Here is a 24,317-nt window from a genome sequence, read left to right as displayed (position 1 = left end):
TTACAGAGGTTTGCGGATGGGGCATCCATATTTCTATCTCAGCTGGTCGAACCTCCTCGCCGTGCTTGGTTCCACGTACCACCGATGGCTGAGGTTCTCTCGTTCTTGGCACCGACTGGGTGCTAACATCCACTTGCGACCATCGATCGTTAGTCTTGTTCGATCCAGTCTCCGGCCGATATTGCCGAATTTCTAGGCGAGCACGTCGACTCTCTTGCTTGCGGCCATGAGTGTTTTTGGCCACGTGGGAGCGTATAACAGTGAGTGCCTCCGATTTGGTGGCGTCGCTGGGGTTTGTCAAATTGAGAAATCGTATGCTTGGCTGCTTCTCTTTGCTTTTAGAGCCTCTTTGCTCCATGTTGTGCGCAATCACTGCATGTGGGGAGCTTTGCTATGGCTAACGAGCGCTTGTAGATGGAAGAAGATATGTGCAACTGCCGGTTTTGAAGAGTTCCGTTCGGCATCGGTCCCGAGCCAGCCAGACTTTATGGCCTCCGAAGGGCTGCTTATTCTATACAGAGCGGCACTAAGACGCCTCTCCTGAAGTGTCAAACGCCGCGTGGGTAGTTAGTTCCTGTTCGGCATGGCGTTCCGGGCATCGGCTCAAATTTCGCACCGTGATTAACAACGCACCCTGATCCGTGACACCTGTTGCGGTATAACTGACCCCCAGCATCGAGATGCAAAGCCTGAATCTGCCACCCTTGTGAGCGAGAGCCGTTGAATGTGTGGAGCATTGAAAGAAACAACTCCCCGAGGTCCGCAAATTCTCCTGATTGAGCGGCCCAATCTGCGGTTACTAACACTATTTCCAAAAGTGGGCAACGCTCTGCCCCGTCGTGCATGCACACCTCCATGGAAAATTGGTTGATGTTGGGAAACTCTTCTCCGTCTATCGACTCAACGACTGGCTTAGATCAAACCGAAACCGCTGAAGGGCCAACGATATACATGAAGCCAACGGTATGAAACTCACTTCCGCTAGCCAGAATGAATCTCTATACTATAGGAATGAGCTCACTGCTATACTTGGCATTAGTTGTCATGATACAGCGTATGCTCAACACAATAAGAGCAACAGTCGCAATACTGCATGACAATTAGATTGGTCATCATGCTTATTGTTCAGTCTCAGTCAGACAGTACTGCTTAAACAAGAAAAATGTTACCTTTAACCCAATCCGTGCATTTCTCTTTGGAATCAGTCCTGCTGATTTTGAGAGCAGGCCAAATTGGTGCCACTAGCAGGCATTGGCCGTGTGGGTACCATCGATCAAAGGGCTGCATTGCCCAGTAGCTAAATCTGCCGCTGGGCTACTCTTTTCTCCTTTCCGTTAGACGTCGAGGTTAGGCATCTCAACTACTAATAATAGCGCTCAGCTCAGGGGTGATTTTGTGTCACTGAGAGCCTTTTGCATCGATGCTCTATAGTTTAGTATTCTCCATGTAATCAGCAGATAAGTAAGCGGAAACAGCCGGCGTTGCTTTCGTCAAATAAGATAGGTCACATACGCTCTGTTCCGTGTAAGATCAAGCTTCATAGCTAAACCTGAGTCTCAGCGACTGCCGTTGAGGAAAGCCCCATGACATACTGGACCCAGCTCGGCTACGCATACCCCTGTAACTGGCCCCCATTGAAGGTAACTGGATCCGTTGATTGACTTTGCTTTTTGAGACAAGGATACTCCTTGACATTCCTTGAAAGGTGTATATATTCTCCTTCCTCCCATTAAATTGAAGGACCCTCTCAGTCGATGGGATCCATGCAGTATGCATTCAACCATACAGTAGGTGATCGATTATCCCCCGCAGAGTGACCAAGACGGAAGAATAAATTATGCCGGCCCCCTAGAGTAAGATTAAGTCTGAGCATCAAAGTGATGACACTTGATGGCACTTCGATTTTTCGGAGATTTTGAATCACGATAGATGATCATGACCCTTATGTACCTAATTCTATCAACGAGGCGTTGTAGCCAATATCTAATGGAGAGCTTTGCAAATTCCATCATATAATACCATGTCAATATCGCTCGTTAGACTTTATTTTCTAGCCTAGAATTAAGCTTGAATGCATCGTCACTAAGGGTTCCCGGCTAGAGAGTATTGTATCCCGCTATGGAGTACCCAAGATGATGAGTTCTTCCAGTATACATTGGAAAGCTAGGCTGGGCCTAATAAAGAATAGTTTGCGGATTGAGGCTAGAATATTTCTCCTATTGCTCGGTCCACAAAGATTATTTTAATTACATCAGCATCATTGGTAATCCACGTGTTCCTCGGATGAAGAATACCTATCACAAATTATGCTTTGCGGTAGGAATATGATCAATTGGATAATTATAGCACTATGCTTCATGTTTTACGTTCTTATCTCTCTGATTGGCTAAGCTATGTTAATAATGCAAGTGTCCAAAATGCTGGGGAACAACACATTGTTCATAATGGTAATGATCATTCTTTTTTCGGCCAAGTTGAGTAAAACTGTTTATATCGTTACCACTGGAAAGAAACACTCAAATGTGATGGGAGGCACTATGGGCCGGCATGAGAGCCAAAGGAATGTAAACGACATGATGGGAGTTGGACTTTCGATAGATGGTTCATAGAGTTTAATAACAGGCAATAGAATCAGGCTAAAAGAGGCATGTGGAAGGCGTACACTTAAATCCAACCGCGGCCGGAATGCTGTACTGCATGCTGTACTCAGCAGGCCATTTTGACCGCTACGCTGTTTATGACTGGTTAACTAGCACGTTGTTTTACTCTACCAGGTATTGATACAGCTGCTGTAACTGGCCAACGCAAGCTCAACATATGTTATCCCTCTTTCCGTATGTATGTGCATGGCCTGCACAATGGCTTATGTCATTCATCGCCTGTTACCGAATCGGAACTGCCCGATTATCAGCATGTTGCGGGGAATCGTAGAGACCGACGTGCCGACCTTGCAGTCGAGGGGATAGCACCGGAAATAAGACCCTCCTCTTAACCTTTGGCTAATATTTAGCTGCCGCGACTCCATGCTCGGAACGCGAAGACGACTTGGACTGAGAGCAACGACCACGGCTGAGACTTCACCCGACGATGCTCGATCAACTTCATTTTTGTCCTATTTTAGTCCATTAGATGCATTAGCTGACGAATTGGCAAGGCACATGACAAGAATTCAAGTTCGAGATCGTTATGGAGGGTGAAAGAATACCCGAAAGGATCGATGCCGGGCGTTCCATTTGGCATAGTTGATGCGGGGGTTAGGTCCAAAGGCTCCCAAGTTGACAGGCCATTTAACCTGCATTGGATTCAGCTAATAGCAATGCGGTAAAACTCGGACACCATGCCAAAGGCCTATCTCCAAATGAAACCCAAGTTTCCTACATACGACCTCGAAGCCCCTCACCGGCAGTTACCATCATTTTTCAGATTGAAGAAGAACACGTCACACAGATGTGATAATGTGCTTACATCTTGATGATGAATGGCTACTATCCCCGCACTTGCTACAGGCAGAACACAACATTGGAGATCTGATATCATGAGGGGGGCTGTGTTTCTCCCCACAGTCTGTGCGGTGCAAGAATCCGGGGTGCATGAACTGTGGCTCTGATTAGTTCAAATGTTGGTGCAAAAACCAAATAAGCGGGGAGAAGTTTTCGAACAATTGGATATTCCGCCTGCAGTCTGCTGTAGCCATTCGGAATCGTCCAATGATAGGGGATAAGCAGAATCCTTGATTCAGTAGGTGGCACACTTGTCGGATATGGAACTCGGCCATCTCAGCTTGTATCGTTGCCTGGTTCTCAAACATACCCGAGCTACGATAACGTCTGTGGCCTTTTCGACGAAACGAATGTCTGAAAACTTGATAAGAGTGAACTTTTCACAATTGGAAGGTTACGGAGCTTTGCCATCTGGAATGCCTCCAAAAAAAATACATCAAGTAGATAACTCCTATCCATGGTGAAAAACGTGAACGTCTCAACACCGCTCATTGCACATCACCCCGCAGTCTTGGCCATGCAAGCCAGAAAGTTACATTCCCATCTCTCCTATGCGCACCTATTGGAAATGGTGGCGAGAATTCACGGATAAATGGAATGCTAGTCACTGCAACTTGATTACGCTTATGCATCCCAAGACCAGAATTGCAATTGGTGATCCTGCTCTGGTTGTGAGGGGTTGAATACGACATATCGTTCGTCTCGTGCCATATAGTAGAGTCTAAGGGAGATTTTTCGGATTTACGAATAATTGGCTATCAAAATCACTGGCGTGTGTCCGTCTGACGTATATTTAAGGGCACAGCCCGTTCCATTCTGTTCTGACGGTATACACAACAGTGTTACATTCTCTCGAGTCTCATGAATTAAGCCTTCCAACAAAGTACTTGTGAAGATGTCAACACAGTATTCGGGGTATGGGAGTTCGCTGCCCGATGAGTTCGATATCATCGTGGCAGGAGGTGGAAGTTGTGGATGTGTAGTTGCGGGCCGGTGAGTCTTCCGCTCATTGAACATAACTCAAGTCATATGGACTAACAAGATTAGATTGGCAAACCTGGACCACAATCTCAAAGTTTTGCTGATTGAGGCTGGCGAGAGCAATCTAAACAATCCTTGGGTCTTCCGACCCGGTATCTACCCACGGAATATGAAATTGGACTCCAAGACTGCCTCATTTTACGAGTCCCGTCCGTCCAAATGGCTGGCTGGCCGAAAGGCGGTTGTACCTTGCGCCCACGTCCTCGGTGGCGGTTCGTCAATCAACTTTATGATGTACACACGTGCTTCAGCATCAGACTATGATGATTTCCAAGCCAAAGGCTGGACAACCCAAGAGTTACTGCCGCTCATGAGGAAGCATGAGACGTATCAAAGAGCCAGCCAGAATCGCGACATACACGGATTCGAAGGCCCCATCAAAGTGTCCTTTGGCAACTATACATATCCGATTAAAGACGACTTCCTTCGAGCCGCAGAGTCACAGGGAATCCCTGTAGTTGACGATCTCCAGGATTTGGTTACAGGCCATGGGGCTGAGCACTGGTTGAAGTGGATAAATCGAGACACAGGACGGCGAAGCGACAGTGCACATGCTTACATCCATGCTACTCGAGCGGCGCACTCCAACCTCTATCTAGCTTGCAATACAAAGGTCGACAAGGTCATAATTGAGAATGGGCGGGCCGTCGGCGTGCAAACAGTTCCCACCAAACCTCTAGGCTCGGGCCAGCCTCCAACCCGCGTTTTCCGAGCCCGCAAGCAGATCGTCGTATCGGGCGGGACACTCTCATCTCCACTCATTCTTCAGAGATCAGGCATCGGTGACCCAGCAAAACTGAAAAAGGCCGGTGTCAACTGTTTGGTCAATCTTCCCGGAGTTGGACTCAACTTCCAAGACCATTACTTGACCTTTTCAGTGTTCAGAGCCAAGCCAGATGTCGAGACGTTTGACGACTTTGTTCGTGGCGAACCCGAAGTGCAGAAGCGTGAGTCGATGAACTACACGGAAACCTTGCCCAATTATCATTACGCGTACTGATTTCACTCTGATGTAGGCGTCTTCGATGAATGGCATCTCAAGGGAACTGGCCCTCTTGCAACCAATGGCATTGATGCAGGGGTTAAGATTCGCCCTACAGAGCAAGAATTAAAAGAGTTTGAGAGCTGGCCAACTCCTCACTTCAAAGACGGCTGGAAGAGTTATTTTAAAGACAAGCCAGATAAGCCAGTGATGCACTACAGTGTCATATCCGGCTGGTTTGGTGACCACATGCTGATGTGAGGATCTCAACGCCCAAGTGTTTGGCTTCAATTCTGACAAATTTACAAGGCCTCCCGGGAAGTTCTTCACCATGTTCCACTTCTTGGAATATCCGTTTTCGAGAGGTAGCACCCATATCAAGAGCGCTGACCCATACGACAGCCCAGACTTCGATTGTGGCTTTATGAACGACGAGCGCGACATGGTACCAATGGTGTGGGGTTACATTAAATCCAGGGAAACGGCACGGAGAATGGATGCATTTGCGGGTGAAGTGGAGACCATGGTTCGTTGCATCTTCCTTGTACTAATAATGTGTGGCTTTGATGACTTATCTCGCCTGTGTAGCACCCCTTCTTTGAGTATGACTCTCCAGCAAGAGCTCATGATATGGATCTGGCCACGACCAAGGCCTACGCCCTTCCGGGTAACCTATCTGCTGGAATTACCCATGGCAGCTGGTCTTCCTATCTCCCTGAAGCTGACACCAAAGCTGCCGTCAATATCCTGTCTTCCAACAAAGTCAATACGCGCCAAGAGCTCAAGTATAACTCCAATGATATCAAAGCGATTGAGGAATGGGTCAAGCGTCACGTGGAGAGTACTTGGCACAGCTTGGGAACATGCTCTATGGCTCCCAAAGAAGGTAATAGCATCGTAAAACACGGCGTCTTGGACGAGCGTCTGAATGTCCACGGCGTGAAAGGACTCAAGGTTGCCGATCTGAGTATCTGCCCCGACAATGTGGGCTGCAACACGTGAGCTTCCCTCTCTGGCTGGGTGCCATTGTCCCGTCTCGGAGCTAAATGTGATATAGATACTCGACGGCTCTCCTGATTGGAGAAAAAGCCGCGATGCTGGTAGCTGAAGATCTCGGCTATTCTGGAGAGGCATTGGAGATGAAGGTTCCAACATACCATGCTCCTGGTGAACTGGCACTGCAGTATCGTCTCTAAAGAATATTGCTCCCACTCTCTCATTTGATGTACGATTTGTTCACGGACTGTCACCATGGTTTATTGAGTGCTCGACTGTGATTCTTCAACGTAACTACCCTGTATCGCTCATTTCATTTGATTCGGCCGTTGTTGTCTTTTTGTAGTCTAACTCTAGTTCCAAATTGTCAATATCCAATATCTTGAGAGCAAGTGATTAGTACTATTATTGATGATATAAATGTAGATCTAACTGGCACTGATGTTGATTGACCAGATATTGGAGTCTCACAACACGAGCCTTTCTACAAAAAGTACCGTTGGTTAATTTCTAACCCAATAAATGCAATTGATAGAAGTACATACATAGTTCATCTCTAAAAAACTCAAAGATGTATTGTTTTACCGATTATACAGTCATGTACGTTGTATCTACCATGCGATACCATATTTGATGCCGGCCTGGCTTTCATCTTCAATTGTAACGTCGTTCTTTCACTTCCTCAACAATGATGCAGGTGGATTCCATAGCGGCCGTTTAATTCTACGAGTTTCCCATAATATCTAGGGCTCTACCGAAAATCAATTGAGCTGCCTAAACCTCTCCAGATGATATCCTTCCAATAGGAGCTCTGCAATCTATACTCTATTGAAGTTATGGGTAGATTGTAACACAACTGGTATCACGCCGCGCAACTCATCGTAGCTATCGACGACCCCACCTAAGCGGTTTGATTCATTGTAGCATCTCCGAGTCTCCATCTGTGCCGCGTCCAGCTTGGATTGGTCGCACCCAATAACATGAAGTTGCCGTCTTATCCGAAATTACGGAGTAATGGCACCGCCACGTGCAGGAACTCAGAGCCTGCCCTGCTCCGATATTAGACAAGCCCTATCACGAAAGCGGAAGCTCCAGCTGAAGGAGCTGACAAAATTGGCTAGACTCTAAACACTCTGAGAGAAACCAGCGAGTATTACAGCCGAGTGTTGGCGGGAAGCATTGCTTTCATACTCCGTAAATTGGAGGTTTATTTGGGAAGAGGGTCTTGAAGGGCCTAGAGCACAATGGGATCATTTGACTCTCATACAAAAGATGGGGAAAAGAAATTGGTGAAAAAGAATATTCCCTCCCTCGAAAGTAAACAACCTTCAGCAGGCATCTCGTCTAAATGCACCATGAGGTCAATTTGCAGATGCATCTATTAGAACTGGTTCCTGCATATTGACTTACATGCGTGTGATGGGTGACGTTCTCTAACCGCTTTTGCTACTCTCAACCTTCCGCATTGGACATTAAATCACCTTGACCCTGGCAGTATTAGAGCATAACGTTGCATCAATATCATCCTAATCGTAGTCAGATATCCCATTTACAGTCCACATCATCAGGACTAACGGTGGATTTGTCGAACTAGTCCCTATCGCTGCCGCTGCCGTGATTGTACAGCACAAAGACGGTGCGGAATGTTTCAGTCGTCCAACCAACTGCCCATTCATGTAACCATGTCAGACTGCGAATTGGAGCCGCCTGGGTGGGTTATCTCAATCAGCATAGCACCTACCATTATTTTCTGGCACGATGCTACCTGTGTAAGCTTGATCTTAGCTGCCCCATTGGTCGTGTTGCAAAGACTATGGCGTTGACTTGAAACATGTCAGCGGCTGCCTATCGAACTGATATAAAGACTTCGATCTGCTCTCATGTTCCCAAATTCATCATCACGATAAGCCAATCCAGAGCTGTCTCCGGTCCTTCCTAGTCATTCCTTACTTTTACATTCATTAACATTTCGACAAGCGAGTCAACATGCCTTCCTTTTCCTTCACTGCTGCCCTCGGGCTTTTGTCTCTCCTCCCTGCTGCGCAGGCTGGCTGGAATCAAAACAGCAACAACAACGTCGTTGTGTACTGGGGTCAGAATTCCGGCAGTATTGGCCAGAACAGGCTCTCATACTACTGCCAGAACGCCCCCGATGTCGACGTCATCAACATTTCCTTCATGGTTGGCATAACCAACCTCAACCTCAACCTCGCCAACGTTGGCAACAACTGTACCGCATTCCCTGGGGCTCCCAACCTGCTTAACTGCCCCCAGGTTGCAGCCGACATCGTCGAGTGCCAGCAGACTTATGGAAAGACCATCATGATGAGTCTGTTTGGCGCCACTTACACCGAGAGTGGCTTCAGCTCCTCGTCCGCTGCCGTGTCGGCTGCTCAGGAGATCTGGGCCATGTACGGCCCTGTCCAGAGCGGCAACAGCACTCCCCGACCTTTCGGTAACTCCGTCGTTGACGGTTTCGACTTTGATCTTGAGGATCCCATCGAGAACAACATGGAGCCCTTTGCGGCCGAGCTGAAGAGCTTGATGGATGCCAACACCTCCAAGAAGTTCTGGCTCTCAGCTGCCCCCCAGTGCCCCTACCCCGATATTTCAGACGAGAGTTTCCTCGACGGACAAGTGGCTTTCGACTGGGTTAATGTCCAGTTCTACAACAACGGATGTGGTGTCTCTCACTACCCTGCCGACTTCAACTGGGCTACTTGGGACAACTGGGCCAAGACTGTCAGCGCCAACAAGAACGCCAAGGTTCTCATCGGCACTCCTGCCAACACTGGTGGCGCCAACCCTGGATCTTTCCCTACCGACTCTCAGCTTTCTGGAGCTATCAGCCTTGCCAAGGACACTTCCAGCTTCGGTGGTGTGATGCTGTGGGATATGGCCCAGCTCTTCGCCAACACTGGATACCTGGCCAAGATCGTTGCTGACCTGGGCGGCTCGGCTTCTACTCCTCCTCCCCCTCCCCCTTCTACCACTCTGGCAACTGTCACCCGAACTTCCACTGCCGCCAGCGGACCTACCTCCTCTGCTCCCTCCGGTGGTAACGGCGGCTCTGTTCCCCAGTGGAGCCAGTGCGGTGGTGATGGATACACTGGTCCTACCCAGTGCCAGGCTCCCTTCAAGTGTGTCGTTGAGTCGGAGTGGTGGTCTTCGTGCCAGTAAAGGGCCATCCGGATCATCCATGGGGATCTATACCACTTTTTCTCTTGAAGTCTGGAAATAGAGAGCGTACGACGCTTGCATTACTTCTTTTTGGCCTCTGAGTAAGCCTCTTCGCTTCAGCTTTGTATATATTTTCTTCATTCCGGTATATATATTTGGATTAGACGTTGTATCTAAGTCTCATTATGTTTATGATTTCAGCATGCATATTCATGGCCGCCAAGATCTTGACAATACATAGTTCTTGCAATATTGTTCTCAAACATTTCTGTGACGTAATTACCACTGGCTGATACCGATGTGCCATGTATCTTGGGAGTGACCACCAATTCAGCAACCTGGGCTGGATATCCAACAAGTATGAATAGCATTTGAGCTGGCGATAATACCAGACATTAGAGGAAGATAATACTGAACCATAGTAGTATATACTATAGAAATATAGTGTTAGTAGCGGTCGCTAGAAGAAGTCAATAATTGTAGCAGAAAGGTAAGCCTAGTATAGTCGTACCTCACATACTTTGTTAAATAGAAATATGCTACACACGTAGTGTTTGACTAAGGTATCATTTCATTGGTGAATTCATTCGTAATTGTAGGCACAAGCTCTTGGTTGGACGAGGATACGGTCGTTGTGAATCCCAGGATGTTCAAGTAATGGTTGAATTCGTCATCCGTAAGACCTTGGTTCCATATTTTTGGGCTGGAACCGGATTCAACATATAGCTGCGCGACCTTATGAAGTAGTTGAAATAGTCGTTGGCGACTTCTGGCTGGTTTCGAAGAGAACTCCAGAGGCTGCAGCGATGTGACGAAGTCACAAAGACGAGCGAGATCAACAGGATTAGAAGCCTCGATGCATTGGCGAAAGAGGACAATGAAGGGCACGAATGGCATGTTCAAAATGATACTTCAACTATGAGCGGCACGTCATTATGAGTCTAGAAGGGAATGGCTTACCGATTGATGTACCTAGCCGCAGGGGTAGGTTCATCGGTGCAGGCCTGTAGTGTTGCTATAGCATGTTGATGGGCATCCATTGCTTTGCTTGCGGCCTCGAAGCAGTCTGGAGGAATACCAGAGTCAGGCGTAAGAACGGCTCTATGGATAAGTGTGAGCACTGAGAGAAGCTCAACCTGCTCGGCGGCGAGATGTGCTTTGAGCAATATATCTGTATTAATGGAGCTGATAGTATGAGCAAAACCCTTGAAGCTGTTATCAGATTGTTCATAGCTAGCACGGTCGAGCTCAGAGTTTCTTACATCAAGCAGCATCTGAATTTCGCCAGACAGAGATTTGACGCTTTGCAGACGGTCTGAATATGATCGTGACAGACCAAATGAACTGTATAGCTCGTCGTAAACCCTGCCTTGAATATTGGCAGATTTATTCCACCTCATGTCCATAGAGTCGCATGGTAACGGCACATTATATTCCTGAATATTAGATGATCGTCCGAGCCGTAGCGACAAGCTTTTGTCTATTCGATATATGGTAAAGAAGAGCCGTTGCTTAGCCTTTTTAATGTCTTCTCTGTCATTTTCAAGAAATGAATTCTGGTGAAAACCCAGCGTTTGGCATAGGTGCGAAGCTGACGACGAGAACGTCCAAGCAAGAAGGTCTTTACAGAGTTCAATCGCATGCAACGACTGTTAAACAGATTAGCTCCTGTAGTCCATCTCGAGTCTCTCATCGACATGTAGATGTGAGATTTATCCCATATACAGGCACTTACACCCATAGCCATCGCTGCAATGACTTCCATCGAGGCAGGCAATAGAAACGGAAGGCGAGAGAACGCATCTTGAAAGTTTTCGCAGCATTGTCTGCCGTACTCGTGAAACTGGGTTTGCTTGGATATGATGGCGTATTCCGCATAAAGCCAATAAAAACTACCGTTGGCCAGAATGAATTCGATTTCAGTATATCCATGGACGGAAAAGTACACCTTTTGGCAGATTTCAATGAGTCTTTCAAGAGGTAAAATGTGCGACAGCCATGTTACAATGTAGTTCGAATGATTTTCTGCCAACCAATGAGTTTTGGGGGAAAACAAGTCGAGAGCAAATGTGAGTCGCCATACCTTTTGCCCATTTCAGAACGAACACGGCAGCGTCCAGTGGTGGCAAGTTCTTCGTCTTGCTAGTAGTAGACATTGGATGCGGCTCATCTGAGAATGAGATTTGGTGAACCACAATTTCATCGTTTTTGTGGCGCAATAGATCCCGCAGGCAAGCTAGAAGGTCATCTCTCTCGAGATCAGAATCTTCAAGTGTAGTCTGCGCCGCTATGCTTTCCACGAACCGTTTGGCTTCAAGGGATTGAGCCGTAAATGATGATCCTCCTGTAAATGGGCAAGGAGACTGTCGTCCGCTCTCTATTGTATCTTGAGTCAGGGGGCTATCTGAATCTGCCCTGTGATGAGACTGATACTCCTGCAGACCAGAGCTACGTTCTTGCAGCAGCTTTTTGATCTCGTCAATACCCTCAAAAATTTCATCGAATTTTCTCTCACTTGACGGTGGGGAAACATTTGAGGTCGTCTTAGAACTATTCTGAACATCTGTTGGACCGGATGGCTGAAGACTCACTATTTGGCTGATATGATAACCCTCTGGCCCGTTTCTTTTGCTCTCGATACAACGGTCGTGTGTGTGCAGCGAATTTTCGCATTGTCGCAGCTGGAGCATGGGGATCCTCTGTCGCATGCAATCTGGCATGAAGTGAATCAGTACCAACGATCGTTCTTCCGTTAGGTTGTATTTAATTTGTATACCTTTCGAGCCCGGCACTGGTCGCACTGATTTGTTATCCAAGTCAGCACCTTTCAGTGAAGCGCTTTGTTCACCTTGATTGGAATGTAGGTACTTACGGATCGCCGAGGAATTGCGGGCTGTTTTCGTGACCGCGCTGACGCACTCCCGCGGGTTTCCATACCTGAGATTATAAAGACTCTTGTTTTGCTCGATAATTTTGCGGTAAGCAACGGATGTGGTTGTCGCGACTTGAGATTTGGGAAAGGAGAGAAACAAAGGTCAAGTCTGGTCCGGAGATGCGCGGGTTTCCGGCTCCATTCTATTAGCCTTGCCGGCCAATCACGATTCCCTACGAAAGTGAAGGCCTGATGGGTTCATCATGCTCAAGAGAGTTTGTGTTATTAATCAACGGATAGCAATAAGATGTTTTCTGATGGTTTTCTTGATCGAAGGCATACGTACTTACTTATAAATATCATGAACTCTTTGCATTGGATTTAGTTTTAAGTAAATTAGCTACTCAATTATACAACACCTCTGGAAACCCATGTCTTGTACTCGCAAGTTGCCATGGCGTGGAATATTTTGATTACTGGCGCTGCCGGATACATGCATGTTTCTCAATCCACAACATCCTGCTTTATGTAATTGGCTAATAATATATCTTAGTGGAGGGTCTCTTGTTGTTGGGCTCCTTTCTAGCGAGAGTGTCAAGCTCTCACCAGAAAGGATCCACGTTCTCGTTCGTTCTGAGGAACAGGTGGGACACTTCACTTCACTGGGCGTAAATGCCGTACAGTGTTCTTTGCTAGATGAAGATAAGATAACCGGGATTGTACTTGAGCAAAATGGTAAAGTACACTGACGCATCCAACTGGTGGTCTTTGTTTAACACTATGCCCCTAGTCGATATCATTATTCATTGTGCAAGTTCACTGGATCCAAATCTGGCATATCCTTTGATCTCGGCTTTACAGAAGAGACGTCAGGCAACCGGGAAAGACACATATTTTATTCATGTGAGAGAATCCCCCTACCTTGAGTGTTGAAATCATTATGAAGATAACAAATTCTCAATGAGCTCAGACGGCTGGAATGGGTGCTTTTAGCAAAGAAACAGGCTGGCCTCACGGTCCAGTAAAGGACACTGATCCTGTTTTCGAGCTTGAAAAGAAAGTACCAGAGCAGGATGCATTTCCCGTGACGAGGGTAAGGAGATATATCTATCTCGGCGTCATATTCACATTATTTTAACCAACGTATTAGGTGAGCGTCGCGATAACCGAATTCGCCCAGAAGTTAAACGTAATGTCCTTCATTGTATTCCCGCCACTTGTTTGTGAGTCCAATGAGCCTCTCAGTTCGTTTTGAAAGACTAGTGGTGACAGTTCATACCGGAGTTGGCAGATGGTCGAGGTACCGGCCCGTACAAGAAGCTGTCCGTTCAGGTGCCTGGCCTCATTCGTGCATTCATTGCACAGAAGATGGTATACAAATTCGACTACGAAGGTGTAAGGAACGAAACAACAGCCATCAAACTAGTTCATACTGACAATCTCGTAGCGGTGGCCGGCAGCGCATATATCTGATGTAGTAGACTACTACCTTCTGCTTATCGGGCTCATTATCCAAGGAAAGCCTCCCCAGAGTGGTGAAAAAGGATATTATTTCGTGGCAACTCATTACTTAAGCTGGTGGGAAATATCAGAAGGCCTGGCCAAGTCTCTTCATGCCCGCAGTTTGGTGAAAGAGCCGATACCAGCTGTTTGGCCAAGCGTAGAACTTGCCGAAAAGGCTCTCGGGTTTCCGTCGCCATACGTGCAGGTCGCTTTTAGTTCAAGGTCAGTAGAATTCTCCAACTGAAGAAGTCGCTCGATCTAACATGGTAGCAGTCCACAGGGTATTGCAGACAAAAAATACGCCATTGGATGGGAACCAAAGTGGAATGCTCCCGACTTTTTTAAGGTTATTGATGACGAGGTTCAGAGCGTACTTGATCTTGATATAGCTCGAGCTTCTATTGCGGATTTCTTCGCAAAGGAGAATGTCGGGGAGTTGAAGGAATAGACAAAGGTCGTACAGGACTTGAAGATGAAGAAATATGGCTGCCATGGATTTCTGTACTGCACTCAGGGACTCTCATGCCTTTTAGTAGAAAGTGCAGAGTCTCATCCATCCATATTAGGAAAGCGCGCGCTCACTAGAAAAGATCTCGACAAAAAGCATAAGCTTATTTCCATGGCCTTTAATAAGCCTCTAGTACAGGATACCTTGCTCCTCTTTGAAAGACATCACGAGGTTAACACTTTGCGGCTTATTACTCCCAAAACTTCCCGCCCTTTTTGCGTACAACAGGCGGAAATCCGCAAGGTGCAGACTTGATGGCATCCTGCTTACAGACCACCGGCAGATTCACTCGCTGGTCAGCCAAGCTGATGCGCCGTTTTGGCTTAGTTGTGGTGACTGCCGATCAAAATTGATAATGAGAGCTTTGTATCATGTTCACTCTCGGAACGAAAGCCAAGTCTCGTTGGGTGGCTTTAAGACGGTTGCATAATACACGCGTACATGACTTCGTGAAATCTCTACTTCATTTCGGTGTGGATAATGCGCATGCTGGAGCTGCCGACACCAAATCGCCAGCCTCACCACACTAATAACATGGAGGCTTCTGCCAAGAGAAGCTCCATGAACCCTGCCATCTGTCTCTTATAAGTAGCGATCTCATCCACTGGATCTGGGGGTCAACTCAAGCTTCCAATACATCACCAGACCTTTGCAAAATGCTGTCCCAAGTACTACGCTTTACTTTCCCGGCCGGGTCCACCGTATCATCGGCAGCATTCCTGAAGCTTCGCCAGCAAATTGCTGCAGCGGGCGCGGCATCCCAATACTACGGCTACACTACGCCAACCAGAGTCTTGAGTCTACCCAGAAAGCGCCATGAGATTTGTTGGGTCATTCGTAAGGACTGTCATCATGCAATGTAATTCTTTACCTATACTCTTGACTCTGACCATTGGGGGTAACCAGATTGGCCTGACGAGCGACAAGACCGAAGCGCCGTGGCCGAGGGTTTAGTTCACACTGGGGTGACAGACGCGACATCTTTGGACTTCGAATTCACCGAAGCTCAGTTGGAACATTTGACCAAGGCGCTCGGCGCTCCTGTTTGCGAGTTTGTATGTGGCTATTGTTTTGCCTTGCCTTGTCATTTCACATGGTTTCGTATTTTTTTTTTCCAGCTTCATTCTTATTCGTATCGTTGTATTTTATGCAGCGCTCTGGAGCATTTTGTTAATGAAACTCGTATTAGGCCTTCATCCGACTGAGAGATGACGCCCCATTAGAGGACGAGGCTCTACAGAAATCGATGCATAAAACGTATTCCGATGCTTACCAAATCCTAGGATTCACAGGTGGCTATTGGGCATACGCTAGTAACTCCAACGAAACCGCGGGTGTGCCTTGCAGCAGCCCTGTTCCAGAAACAATTACCAAGCCTCACCGAAGGCTTGGTGTTTATTATCTCGGATGGGATAGCATTGAGGTAGCAAAATCTGGGCGAATGTTTACCAAATTCTGGTAGTTGCTGACTTAATCCAGCTGCACGAAGATGGGACCCAGACGGAGGCCTTCTCCAATGAGCTCGACAAGCTGCAGCCATATTTCGGACCAGGATCAGGTGCTTTTTACACAATGCTTCGCCAACATAAATAACGTGCTGAGCAAGCATGGCAGAGACACGCCATATGAGTGGGAGAGATAAGTCTTGTGGTATCTAACGGGTGGTTGCCTGGCAAAGGCTCGCAAGGCGTTCCTGAAGGCTGTCCTTGGTCCAAAATCCCCTCCATCACAAGCCTATGTGTGGATGAGGGGATAATTGTGTTGGTAGGGCTTATTCTAGTTGTATATCTGCAATAGGCGGCAATAAATAGGTAACTGCCAAAAGATAAACACCAATACTCAAGTTCATGCCTTATTTCTCTTGCCGTCGCTAGGTGTTCAAAGAAGGTTGTCAGCTGATTCCAGCTATATCATGAATGGAATCAGTTAACCAAATGGACATACACGTGTAGCCATACCGCGTGCCTAAAATGTGCCCACCACTAGGCTGCTGCCACCTCTTCAATGCTTTTTCCGAAACAGTGATACTGGCAAGTGGAGGTCGGAAAAAGCAGAGCGCCTATTCAGTTGGCACCCTGATTTTACTATATACATGTATTCAGTATCTCGTGTCGCATGGAAATGCTAGGTATTGGAGATTATATCAGCAATTAGTAGAGAATTATAGATATAGTAGCAGTTATTCAGGAAATATAGATAGTAATTCAACGCGTCGGTGTTCGAAATCTTCTCGGTCTCTGTTTTCTGTCCTCCGCTTGACTGGATACCGCATACAGACTCCACAGCGGTGCGAGGCGCAGCCCAGGCGTGATGGTGGCGAAGGCAGGTTTGACCATGCTTCTTCAAGTCTCTCCATGTTCAATAAGAACAAGAAGAAACCCTTCAATTTCGAGGTTCTTTTCAAGCACTGTTTTTTACTTTTGTAAGACAATTGCAGTCATCCCACAAAGCTTCCCAAGATGGCCCCGATGTTAAAAGTTGCCCTTGTTCAGTTTCAGGCCAAGGTGAGTCGCCCTGTTCTCCCCAAACATCCGAACTGACGTTTTGATATATCCAAACAGCCCCTTTGTGTGCAAGAAAACTTTGACGAAGCGGTTTCAGAAATACGATTCGCTGCCTCACAAGGAAGCCATCTCGTTGTATTGCCAGAATATCACCTCACATCATGGGTTCCGGAGGACCCTTCGTTCGCTACAGCTTGTGCATTTTCCGCGCAATATCTTTCGCAGTATCAAAACCTAGCTAGAGAGTTACATATTCACATCGTTCCAGGGACCATCGTTGAGCCTGTTACTATCCAACCATCGGATGCCGTTGCTACTTCTCATCTAGAACAAGACGTACATGCGGGTGATCCCATAGTGGAGCTACACAACAAGACATACTTCATCGCTGCGACTTCTGGAGATATTCTAGGAACATACCAAAAGAAGAACCTGTGGCATGTTGAACGCGGCGTTTTGACTGCTGATAGGCAAACGCCACACAAAGCGTTTGATGTGCCGCTTCCCGGTGGCCATATAGTGCGAGTCGGTCTGCTTATTTGTTGGGATCTCGCCTTTCCAGAAGCTTTGAGACAATTAGCTGCGGATGGCGCAAAGATTGTCATTATTCCTGCCTACTGGCACATCAAAAAAGCCAATCCAAGACTTCTAGCTCTAAACGCGGACTCTGAAGCAGTGTTCTTGGATAGCGTTACCGTTGCTAGGGCTTACGAGAACACATGCGCCGTTGCGTTTTGCAACGCTTGGGGTCATAGCCAAGTTGCATTGCCAGTGCTAGGATCACTTGGTAAACTAGGAGCTGAGAAAGAAGGCTGTCTCATTAGTGAAATAGACTTGGAAGCTCTAGAAGTCGCAGAGAACCATTACAAAGTTCGACAGGATATAGGTAGTAAAGAATGGCACTATTAGTCTACATGCTATTTAGCGTTGGAGAATATTTACCGGGCGGTCATTGACTGAGCTTTGTAAGTTTATTTGATGGTTTGACATTTCATACTATATATAGTCTCCGAAGTGAGCTCTTGAGATCCTTTCCCAAACCTGCTGCCGCTTCCCCGTTCATTAGCGCGTGAACATACGCATCTCCTAGTAGCTCAAACGCATCCTCTTTAGGTATTCCTCCATCAGTCAGAGATGAAGAACTCTTCGCTGTTGCCTTTGAAACGAGGCTATTCGGCCTGAGAATAAACGGAATGCGTGTGTCGCTTAGAACACACACTACATCGCCTGCTCGAGCATTTGTATCACATATGCCAACATATCCCGACTCCGTGAGCATCAAGCTACGTCCTCGCATAGTAACAGTGATGAGCTCAACATATGCGGGCCACTTGTGCAAAATCTCGGGTAGATGATGCCTCGAGGAACGTAGTTGCTCCAAGAACTGGGCCGGAAAGCGAGCGTCTTGCGCAAAATAAGAGTTGGCGGGAGTATGCTCCCAATTGGCCACCAAACTGACAGCGATGGCGCTGATAATATGCTGGCCGGTGGGACCGTAGATGTCGGTATAGTCAGAAGAAAAGAAGCCTATTTGATCGAAACTTGTTGCAATCGAACAAAGGAAGTTATTCAGTGCATGTTTAGCCTTGTGAACAGCTCCAGTCAGGGGTAGAATATCCAGTGGGATGACAGCTTTAATAACGTCATACACTAGACCAACAGCGACGAGAGCACGGCTGTTGTTTTTGAGGTTCATTATCTGGAAATGGTGTTTAGGTATCGCTCGCGAAGCATCACTGCTTTCTGGAGAGTGGTGGAGCGGTTTGTGGCGCATTGTTCCAGTCCAATCCGGCACCCACGATGGGATTCCTGCATTTTGACCAGTTATCTCTCTCTGCGGTGTTGGGCGCATAGCTGCAGCAAGTTGCAGTACGTGAGTGGTGGAATTGTATTTGCTAGCAAGAGGAGAGTCGTCACTCAGCCTCATCATGAGGATAGCAAAGTCAGTGAAAATGTCGCGAATAGGTAGCCCGTAATCAATATTTTCAACGAGGACTTGCATGCCTGCTGAGTTTGGGAACCAGTGTTGCATCACCCCGTATAACGCGTATAATCGATCCCTGGGATTGGAGCATTCAAAGCTGTCAAACTCCACGAGAGTATCGAGTGGTGTCTGCCGTTTTAGTATCGCATCAGCGTTTCTAATTCGCGACATTGTCCGCAGAATTGTACGCTGATCGTCGCTAAACCCGCCCTTGTCGTTCACAAATAGTTCCACCAAGGCCAACTCGAAGGTATTCCAATGTATACTTGTTGCACCGTAATGCACCCAGACGTCGTTGGCCAATACCACCTCTTGGATAATCCATCGCCGTTTAAACCAGGGTCTCTGGAGCAACGAGGTAATAGCCCGATGTTCGAATTCATCATCACCTAGAAAAGAGGATACTGCCTGATTAATTTTGAACCTCTTCCTCCAAGATCGCTGGTCATTCTCGCTCTCACTATTCGGGTCTTCGAGGATGAGAGCAGCAAGGTTGATAAAGAAATTGAGACATAGTCTTCCATGATTCAGAACGTCGTCAGGCCCTAGCCAAACAAGGACACTTGTGGCTCCAGCATAAGTTTTTGGGAAGTTGGCAACTTGGCTGTTGCGTTCTACTATGTTGCTCTGATCGATGCAGACAGCATCTACCCACAGGACGAGCGTCTCGGTTTGTTTTCTCAAGCTGTGCAGCGCAGCGTGCAAGTTTTCAGTAATGTGAATTTCGCTGCTGGGGGGGCTTGGAGGGATGAGAGTATCATGATCCTCATTGTTGTTCAGGACTTTTAGCGAGTGTGTAAATATGGGTAGCCCCCAAGTGTATGATAAGGCCTGGTATTTTACATGCGCCTGTTCTTTTTTATTGTGTACGAATGTGTCGAGGCTGCGATCGACAATCTTTGTTTCCACTAGGCGACAGCTTAAGGAACCGTCGGCCGGCGAATCACATGTTGGCATAAGATGCAGCAGTCGGATGGAGAAAGTACCGCGAGATGTAGCAGATAAGGGGCTATACTTGTAAAACATCCCTCTAAAGCTTTCAAATGATAGTATTTAGAGTATATAGGATAGAAACAGTCACTACATGATGAATGGTTCAAGATATACCACAGGTGGCCACCCGTAGCTTTCTTCAGCGATGGATGCCTGGGAATAAATAGCGCGATGCGGAGTAGAACTCCTAAGGCTGAGCAGCTCAGCCTCGTCCCAATAGATGAGGTCGCAGTATGCCTGTAGAGGGGGAAATTTTACTCTTACAGGAACCTGCATTAATCACATGGTTGATGTGATTGTGTGCATATTCGATATGAAGAGCATAATACTTGTTTCCCAATTAGAAGAGTTGATTGCCCGCTCTTCATTGTTTCTGAGCACCAATGATACATTGTAAGCCTAATGTTGGAAGTAAACGGCCTGCGCGACAATGTCCGTCAGATTTGTGTTGATGGTTCTCATCTTCGTATCAAGTAGAGAATCTTTCGAATCGTCTGTATTATTCTTCGTCTATTCAAATGCTCTGGCCTTCCAAGTTGAAATAGATGCTTTAAGGATTGTATCAAAACACTTCCACGTTGCTACTATGGACCTTGGCCAGGGCCGCACTTCTAACTCAGCTTCAAATATACGCAAAATACGAAGTGAACAGACAAATGAATCATCATTCTTTCCTCCTGCTGAAGAGTCTTGTTTACTTCATTACAGCGTTCTGAATAGCGACTATGCAGCGTGCAAGCTGCGTGGGTTCTTCAATACACGCTGCTTCCATTTCCATATCAGTTGGCCCATTTAGCGACTTATCCAAATCGAGGAGAATAGTGAAAGGCTTTCTTATTGTGTTGGAATGAGCTTGGGATCATATCCCACTCAAGGGGAAGTCGTTTCAAAGGGTCGTTAGTCAGCGTAGCCCTCGTGATATCCTAACAAATGGAACGAAGCGTGTTGGATCCTTCCCATGAATTTTTTGATCAAACAGCTGGTCAATTTAAGCCACTTATTTCCTGCTAAAGCGTTTTCTTGTGTGACCTGTTATCTACAAACGTGATGTCGAATAAGTACATAACCTCTCTGACCCATGGATGTGCCATCCATATCTCCGAGCACATGTTTCCATGCCAATCCAGAAAGGACTTCAAAAGACAAAAGCCGAAGAAAAACGCATTGCAAAGCCACGATAACTCCTGTTCTGTAGAGCCTGGTATCCGAACTTACGGTGCATTTTAGAGCGTCGTTCCTACCTATGTATGTACTTTAAAGCGTCATGATTCGCTGGACACCGCTCTAGATCCGACAGTTTGGCAACAAAGCCTTCAGCAACGCTCGTGTCAGCGAAGATGAGGATATTAGCTTGCTTCACATGGCCGTGGATTATGCACATGGAGCGAAGAAAGCGTAAGCGCTAGCAACAATACGACAGAGTGCAAGTCTCTTCGAACTAGAAAGTATTGGCCTTGCTGGGGTGTATTCGCGAGCGGTTCCCATTGTTGCAAGTTCTATAAGTAGAGATGGCGCATATCCATAGGCCATCTCATTCCAGGAGAATACCATCAAGGTCACCATACTGCGGTGCCTCCGAATATTGGGACGTGACGGCACATCCAGGTCAAACAAGATAACCTTTGGTCTGCGACGCTCTACTGCACTCGTTCCCATATCACTTCAGAGATTGCGCCTACACCAAGATAAGTATTTGACTCCAAGGCAATATCGAGCTCGGGAAGACCCCTCATTGTCAATATTCGTACCAGTTTTATTAGCAATACTGGTTTTGGCGAGGCCGAAGAACTATCACCCGCAGATTCTGACCTCTCTACTACCTGATCAATGATAGTTCTTGTGAATGATAGTTGATGTCTCCGCAACGGTACGCTGGCCGTCTCATAGCTGTCCATTGCGATGATAAACGCGACATTGCCTTGTGAAGATCTATTGGTCATATCATTTGGGCCTATCGGAAATGAAGTGTACGACATATATGGCTGTGATATGACTACCAGTCTGCCAGCCTCTCGAGACTGGGCCTCAATCGCTGCCCAGGTACCCAAATAATCGGTGTATAGTCCGTTTTACAACATGTACCACCATGCATACATTGATGTATCAATGTTCAATGGTTGACACCTCTATTATCCAGGATCTATCTAATAGTAGGTATAGGCAGCGTGTAGTACCCATCTTAGACATTGTTACTGGGGAGCTGGAAACAATTATTGGGCAGCACTACGAAGCACATGTTTGATGTCGGGTGTGTTCACAATGTAGCGGCTACCTACGGCTGCTCATCTTAATTCAGCACTTCTCAGCTGCGACGCCACGAAACCTCAGCCGCTTGCTGGGCCTTGTTGTACTCCGTACAGAGCAGCAACTGCCCTGTCCCACATGACTACGTCCCTCACAGCCGTGGGATTCGAGACTCAGCAGAGGCGCAGAGCTGCATGCCATGGGCAGTGTTAGTTAGTGCCTGGGCGCGAGGCTTAGCAGGACAAATCTAGAACAGCACGAGTGACACAAACAAGAATCCTCCCGTCCTTTTTATTCGGATGCAGTTGATGCGGCTGACCGCACCCTGCATGCTGGCTGCGGTTTGATTGAAATCTTTGTCGGCCCTACTGGACAATATTTGCAACACTGCAGGCTGGGCCGACTTGAACCTTGGTGCCACTCTCGCCACTTTAAAAGGGCGCGTTGCGATCGTCGGGGGATCATCCATTGGAGTGGGAAACAATGACGGAATACGTGGGGACGAGAGAGACTAAATGCTGAGAAACGACGTCTGGCCTCTGGGGCTTACGAGCGATGTACGAGTACTGCACAATCAAACAGTCCGTCCAAATTTGAGGCCTCGAATTGTCGAGTCAGTTGGGGACTTGTGGACAAATACGAGCTTGAGAGTACAGGCGTTTGCGGTCTTGATGGCGTTGGTGCGTGCAACCAGACACCACTGGCGAAAATGCACTGATCAGCCACGGGTGCGTGTGGCGATGGAGTCGTAAAAACACCTCACTCAGTAGAACACACTTGGTACATATATGAACCTGGTCGCTTCCACGTCAGAAGCAGATTGCATGCTGCAACCGCAAGGCTTTTTTTTTCTTTCTCGATACGCGGATAAAAGCAGCTGGGAAGAAGCCCACGCGCGCCGAGTTCCAAAAATATCGGGCTTGGCTTCCAACCCAATCTGCAATAACCTCAGACAGCGGCTGGTCAAGGGATTCAGCCAAGACGGGCGCTAAAATGATGCCTGGTAGCTGAGGCCAAAGGGACAGGCATTGATTGATCCCGTGTGCTTGTATGTGGACATGTGAAGCCGTGTATGGTCCCCCCCCTTTTTCTTCTGCCGCAGAGGTACCCGTACTTGTCTGTCTCTGTCCCGTGTCACTCTCTAGATGCTGTAGTCAGATTCACATCTAGCCGTATTCATACAATAGCTGGAGACTCTTGTAGCCAACCCCCTTTTCATCGAACTCTTCAGTTAGACAGCCGCCACCGCTCTTTCTTTTAGCGAGACAATATCACAATATTACGAGCAGAGTGATAGATGGTACAAGTACGAGTATACCTAGGACAAGCAAATTGGTCAAGTCATCTCGCACCCCAACTCGGACTCCACCGACCCGCAGCAAAAGCCGGAGATGGGCGACAGGGGGGATGGAGAAGCAGCAGTATCGGTTGTATTAAGCGAGAGGATGATTGAAAACGAATAGTAAGTAGTAGAAATAGATGAAATGGAATGAAACGTATCAGAAAAGACTACACGTAGACATGCCCATATTGACCACTATTTGTGTGGGCATCGACAGTCCGTCTTGTAGCTGGCGGTTGATGTTGGTGATTCCGTCGCCGTGTCTGAATTTCAGATGCGCATGCGAGTGTCAAGACCAGGTACTACACAGACTAGCATTTGATGAGACACTAGTCGCTGCACTCCGTACAACTGATTTGCCTTGCTTGTGCATCAGGATACATGTGTGTACTGGTTGTAGTTCCAACACCAGGAAAGGCACCTTGAGTTGGGTAACTTGTGCCACCTGGGTACTGTTTGCGTTGGAGATGCTTCAATCATAATCGACGGGCATCCAGATCTACATACTCTCCGAAAGATGCGTGAGAATTGATATTGATTACTATCCACCGTCCATCATACCTGGGCCATACTATGGAACTGGTGGTTCTAGAACTGGACATGGGGGCAACACTCGTGCTCACAGCAGCCAAAAAAGGAAGCTCATCCCACCGGATTGGTGTCTGACA

At 47.2% G+C, this 24,317-nt stretch overlaps 7 protein-coding genes across 7 annotated transcripts; 5 read left to right on the top strand and 2 right to left on the bottom strand.

Annotated features, from left to right (window-relative positions):
- Positions 1–4,395: 4,395 nt before the first annotated feature.
- On the top strand, positions 4,396–6,719 carry Triagg1_5494 (CAZyme family AA3; the record flags this gene model as incomplete). The annotated part of the gene is made up of 6 exons (XM_062900014.1): positions 4,396–4,493; positions 4,548–5,488; positions 5,558–5,780; positions 5,833–6,049; positions 6,112–6,521; positions 6,581–6,719. 6 exons carry the CDS (start codon positions 4,396–4,398, stop codon positions 6,717–6,719), a joined length of 2,028 nt encoding a protein of 675 aa, XP_062755615.1.
- Positions 6,720–8,505: 1,786 nt separating this feature from the next.
- On the top strand, positions 8,506–9,699 carry Triagg1_5493 (CAZyme family GH18; the record flags this gene model as incomplete). The annotated part of the gene is made up of 1 exon (XM_062900013.1): positions 8,506–9,699. One exon carries the CDS (start codon positions 8,506–8,508, stop codon positions 9,697–9,699), a length of 1,194 nt encoding a protein of 397 aa, XP_062755614.1.
- A 558-nt stretch (positions 9,700–10,257) lies between these two features.
- Triagg1_5492 (transcriptional regulator family: Fungal Specific TF) lies at positions 10,258–11,855 on the bottom strand (the record flags this gene model as incomplete). The annotated part of the gene is made up of 4 exons (XM_062900012.1): positions 10,258–10,609; positions 10,660–11,348; positions 11,435–11,724; positions 11,783–11,855. The coding sequence occupies 4 exons, from the start codon at positions 11,853–11,855 to the stop codon at positions 10,258–10,260; spliced, it is 1,404 nt and encodes a 467-aa protein (XP_062755613.1).
- Positions 11,856–13,550: 1,695 nt separating this feature from the next.
- On the top strand, positions 13,551–14,522 carry Triagg1_5491 (uncharacterized protein; the record flags this gene model as incomplete). Its single annotated transcript, XM_062900011.1, has 5 exons — positions 13,551–13,664; positions 13,722–13,794; positions 13,863–13,966; positions 14,019–14,296; positions 14,348–14,522. The coding sequence occupies 5 exons, from the start codon at positions 13,551–13,553 to the stop codon at positions 14,520–14,522; spliced, it is 744 nt and encodes a 247-aa protein (XP_062755612.1).
- Positions 14,523–15,238: 716 nt separating this feature from the next.
- Positions 15,239–16,175, top strand: Triagg1_5490 (uncharacterized protein; the record flags this gene model as incomplete). Its single annotated transcript, XM_062900010.1, has 4 exons — positions 15,239–15,419; positions 15,489–15,637; positions 15,772–16,005; positions 16,062–16,175. The coding sequence occupies 4 exons, from the start codon at positions 15,239–15,241 to the stop codon at positions 16,173–16,175; spliced, it is 678 nt and encodes a 225-aa protein (XP_062755611.1).
- Positions 16,176–17,041: 866 nt separating this feature from the next.
- On the top strand, positions 17,042–17,995 carry Triagg1_5489 (uncharacterized protein; the record flags this gene model as incomplete). The annotated part of the gene is made up of 2 exons (XM_062900009.1): positions 17,042–17,086; positions 17,144–17,995. 2 exons carry the CDS (start codon positions 17,042–17,044, stop codon positions 17,993–17,995), a joined length of 897 nt encoding a protein of 298 aa, XP_062755610.1.
- An 82-nt stretch (positions 17,996–18,077) lies between these two features.
- Triagg1_5488 (uncharacterized protein) lies at positions 18,078–20,027 on the bottom strand (the record flags this gene model as incomplete). The annotated part of the gene is made up of 1 exon (XM_062900007.1): positions 18,078–20,027. One exon carries the CDS (start codon positions 20,025–20,027, stop codon positions 18,078–18,080), a length of 1,950 nt encoding a protein of 649 aa, XP_062755609.1.
- Between the last annotated feature and the right edge of the window lie 4,290 nt (positions 20,028–24,317).

Source organism: Trichoderma aggressivum (assembly GCF_033847375.1).
Source record: "Trichoderma aggressivum f. europaeum strain CBS 100526 chromosome Unknown scaffold_019, whole genome shotgun sequence".
NCBI classification, from domain to species: domain Eukaryota; kingdom Fungi; phylum Ascomycota; class Sordariomycetes; order Hypocreales; family Hypocreaceae; genus Trichoderma; species Trichoderma aggressivum.
Note: the sequence above shows the minus strand (reverse complement) of the source record. Positions and strands in the feature narration are given on the sequence as shown.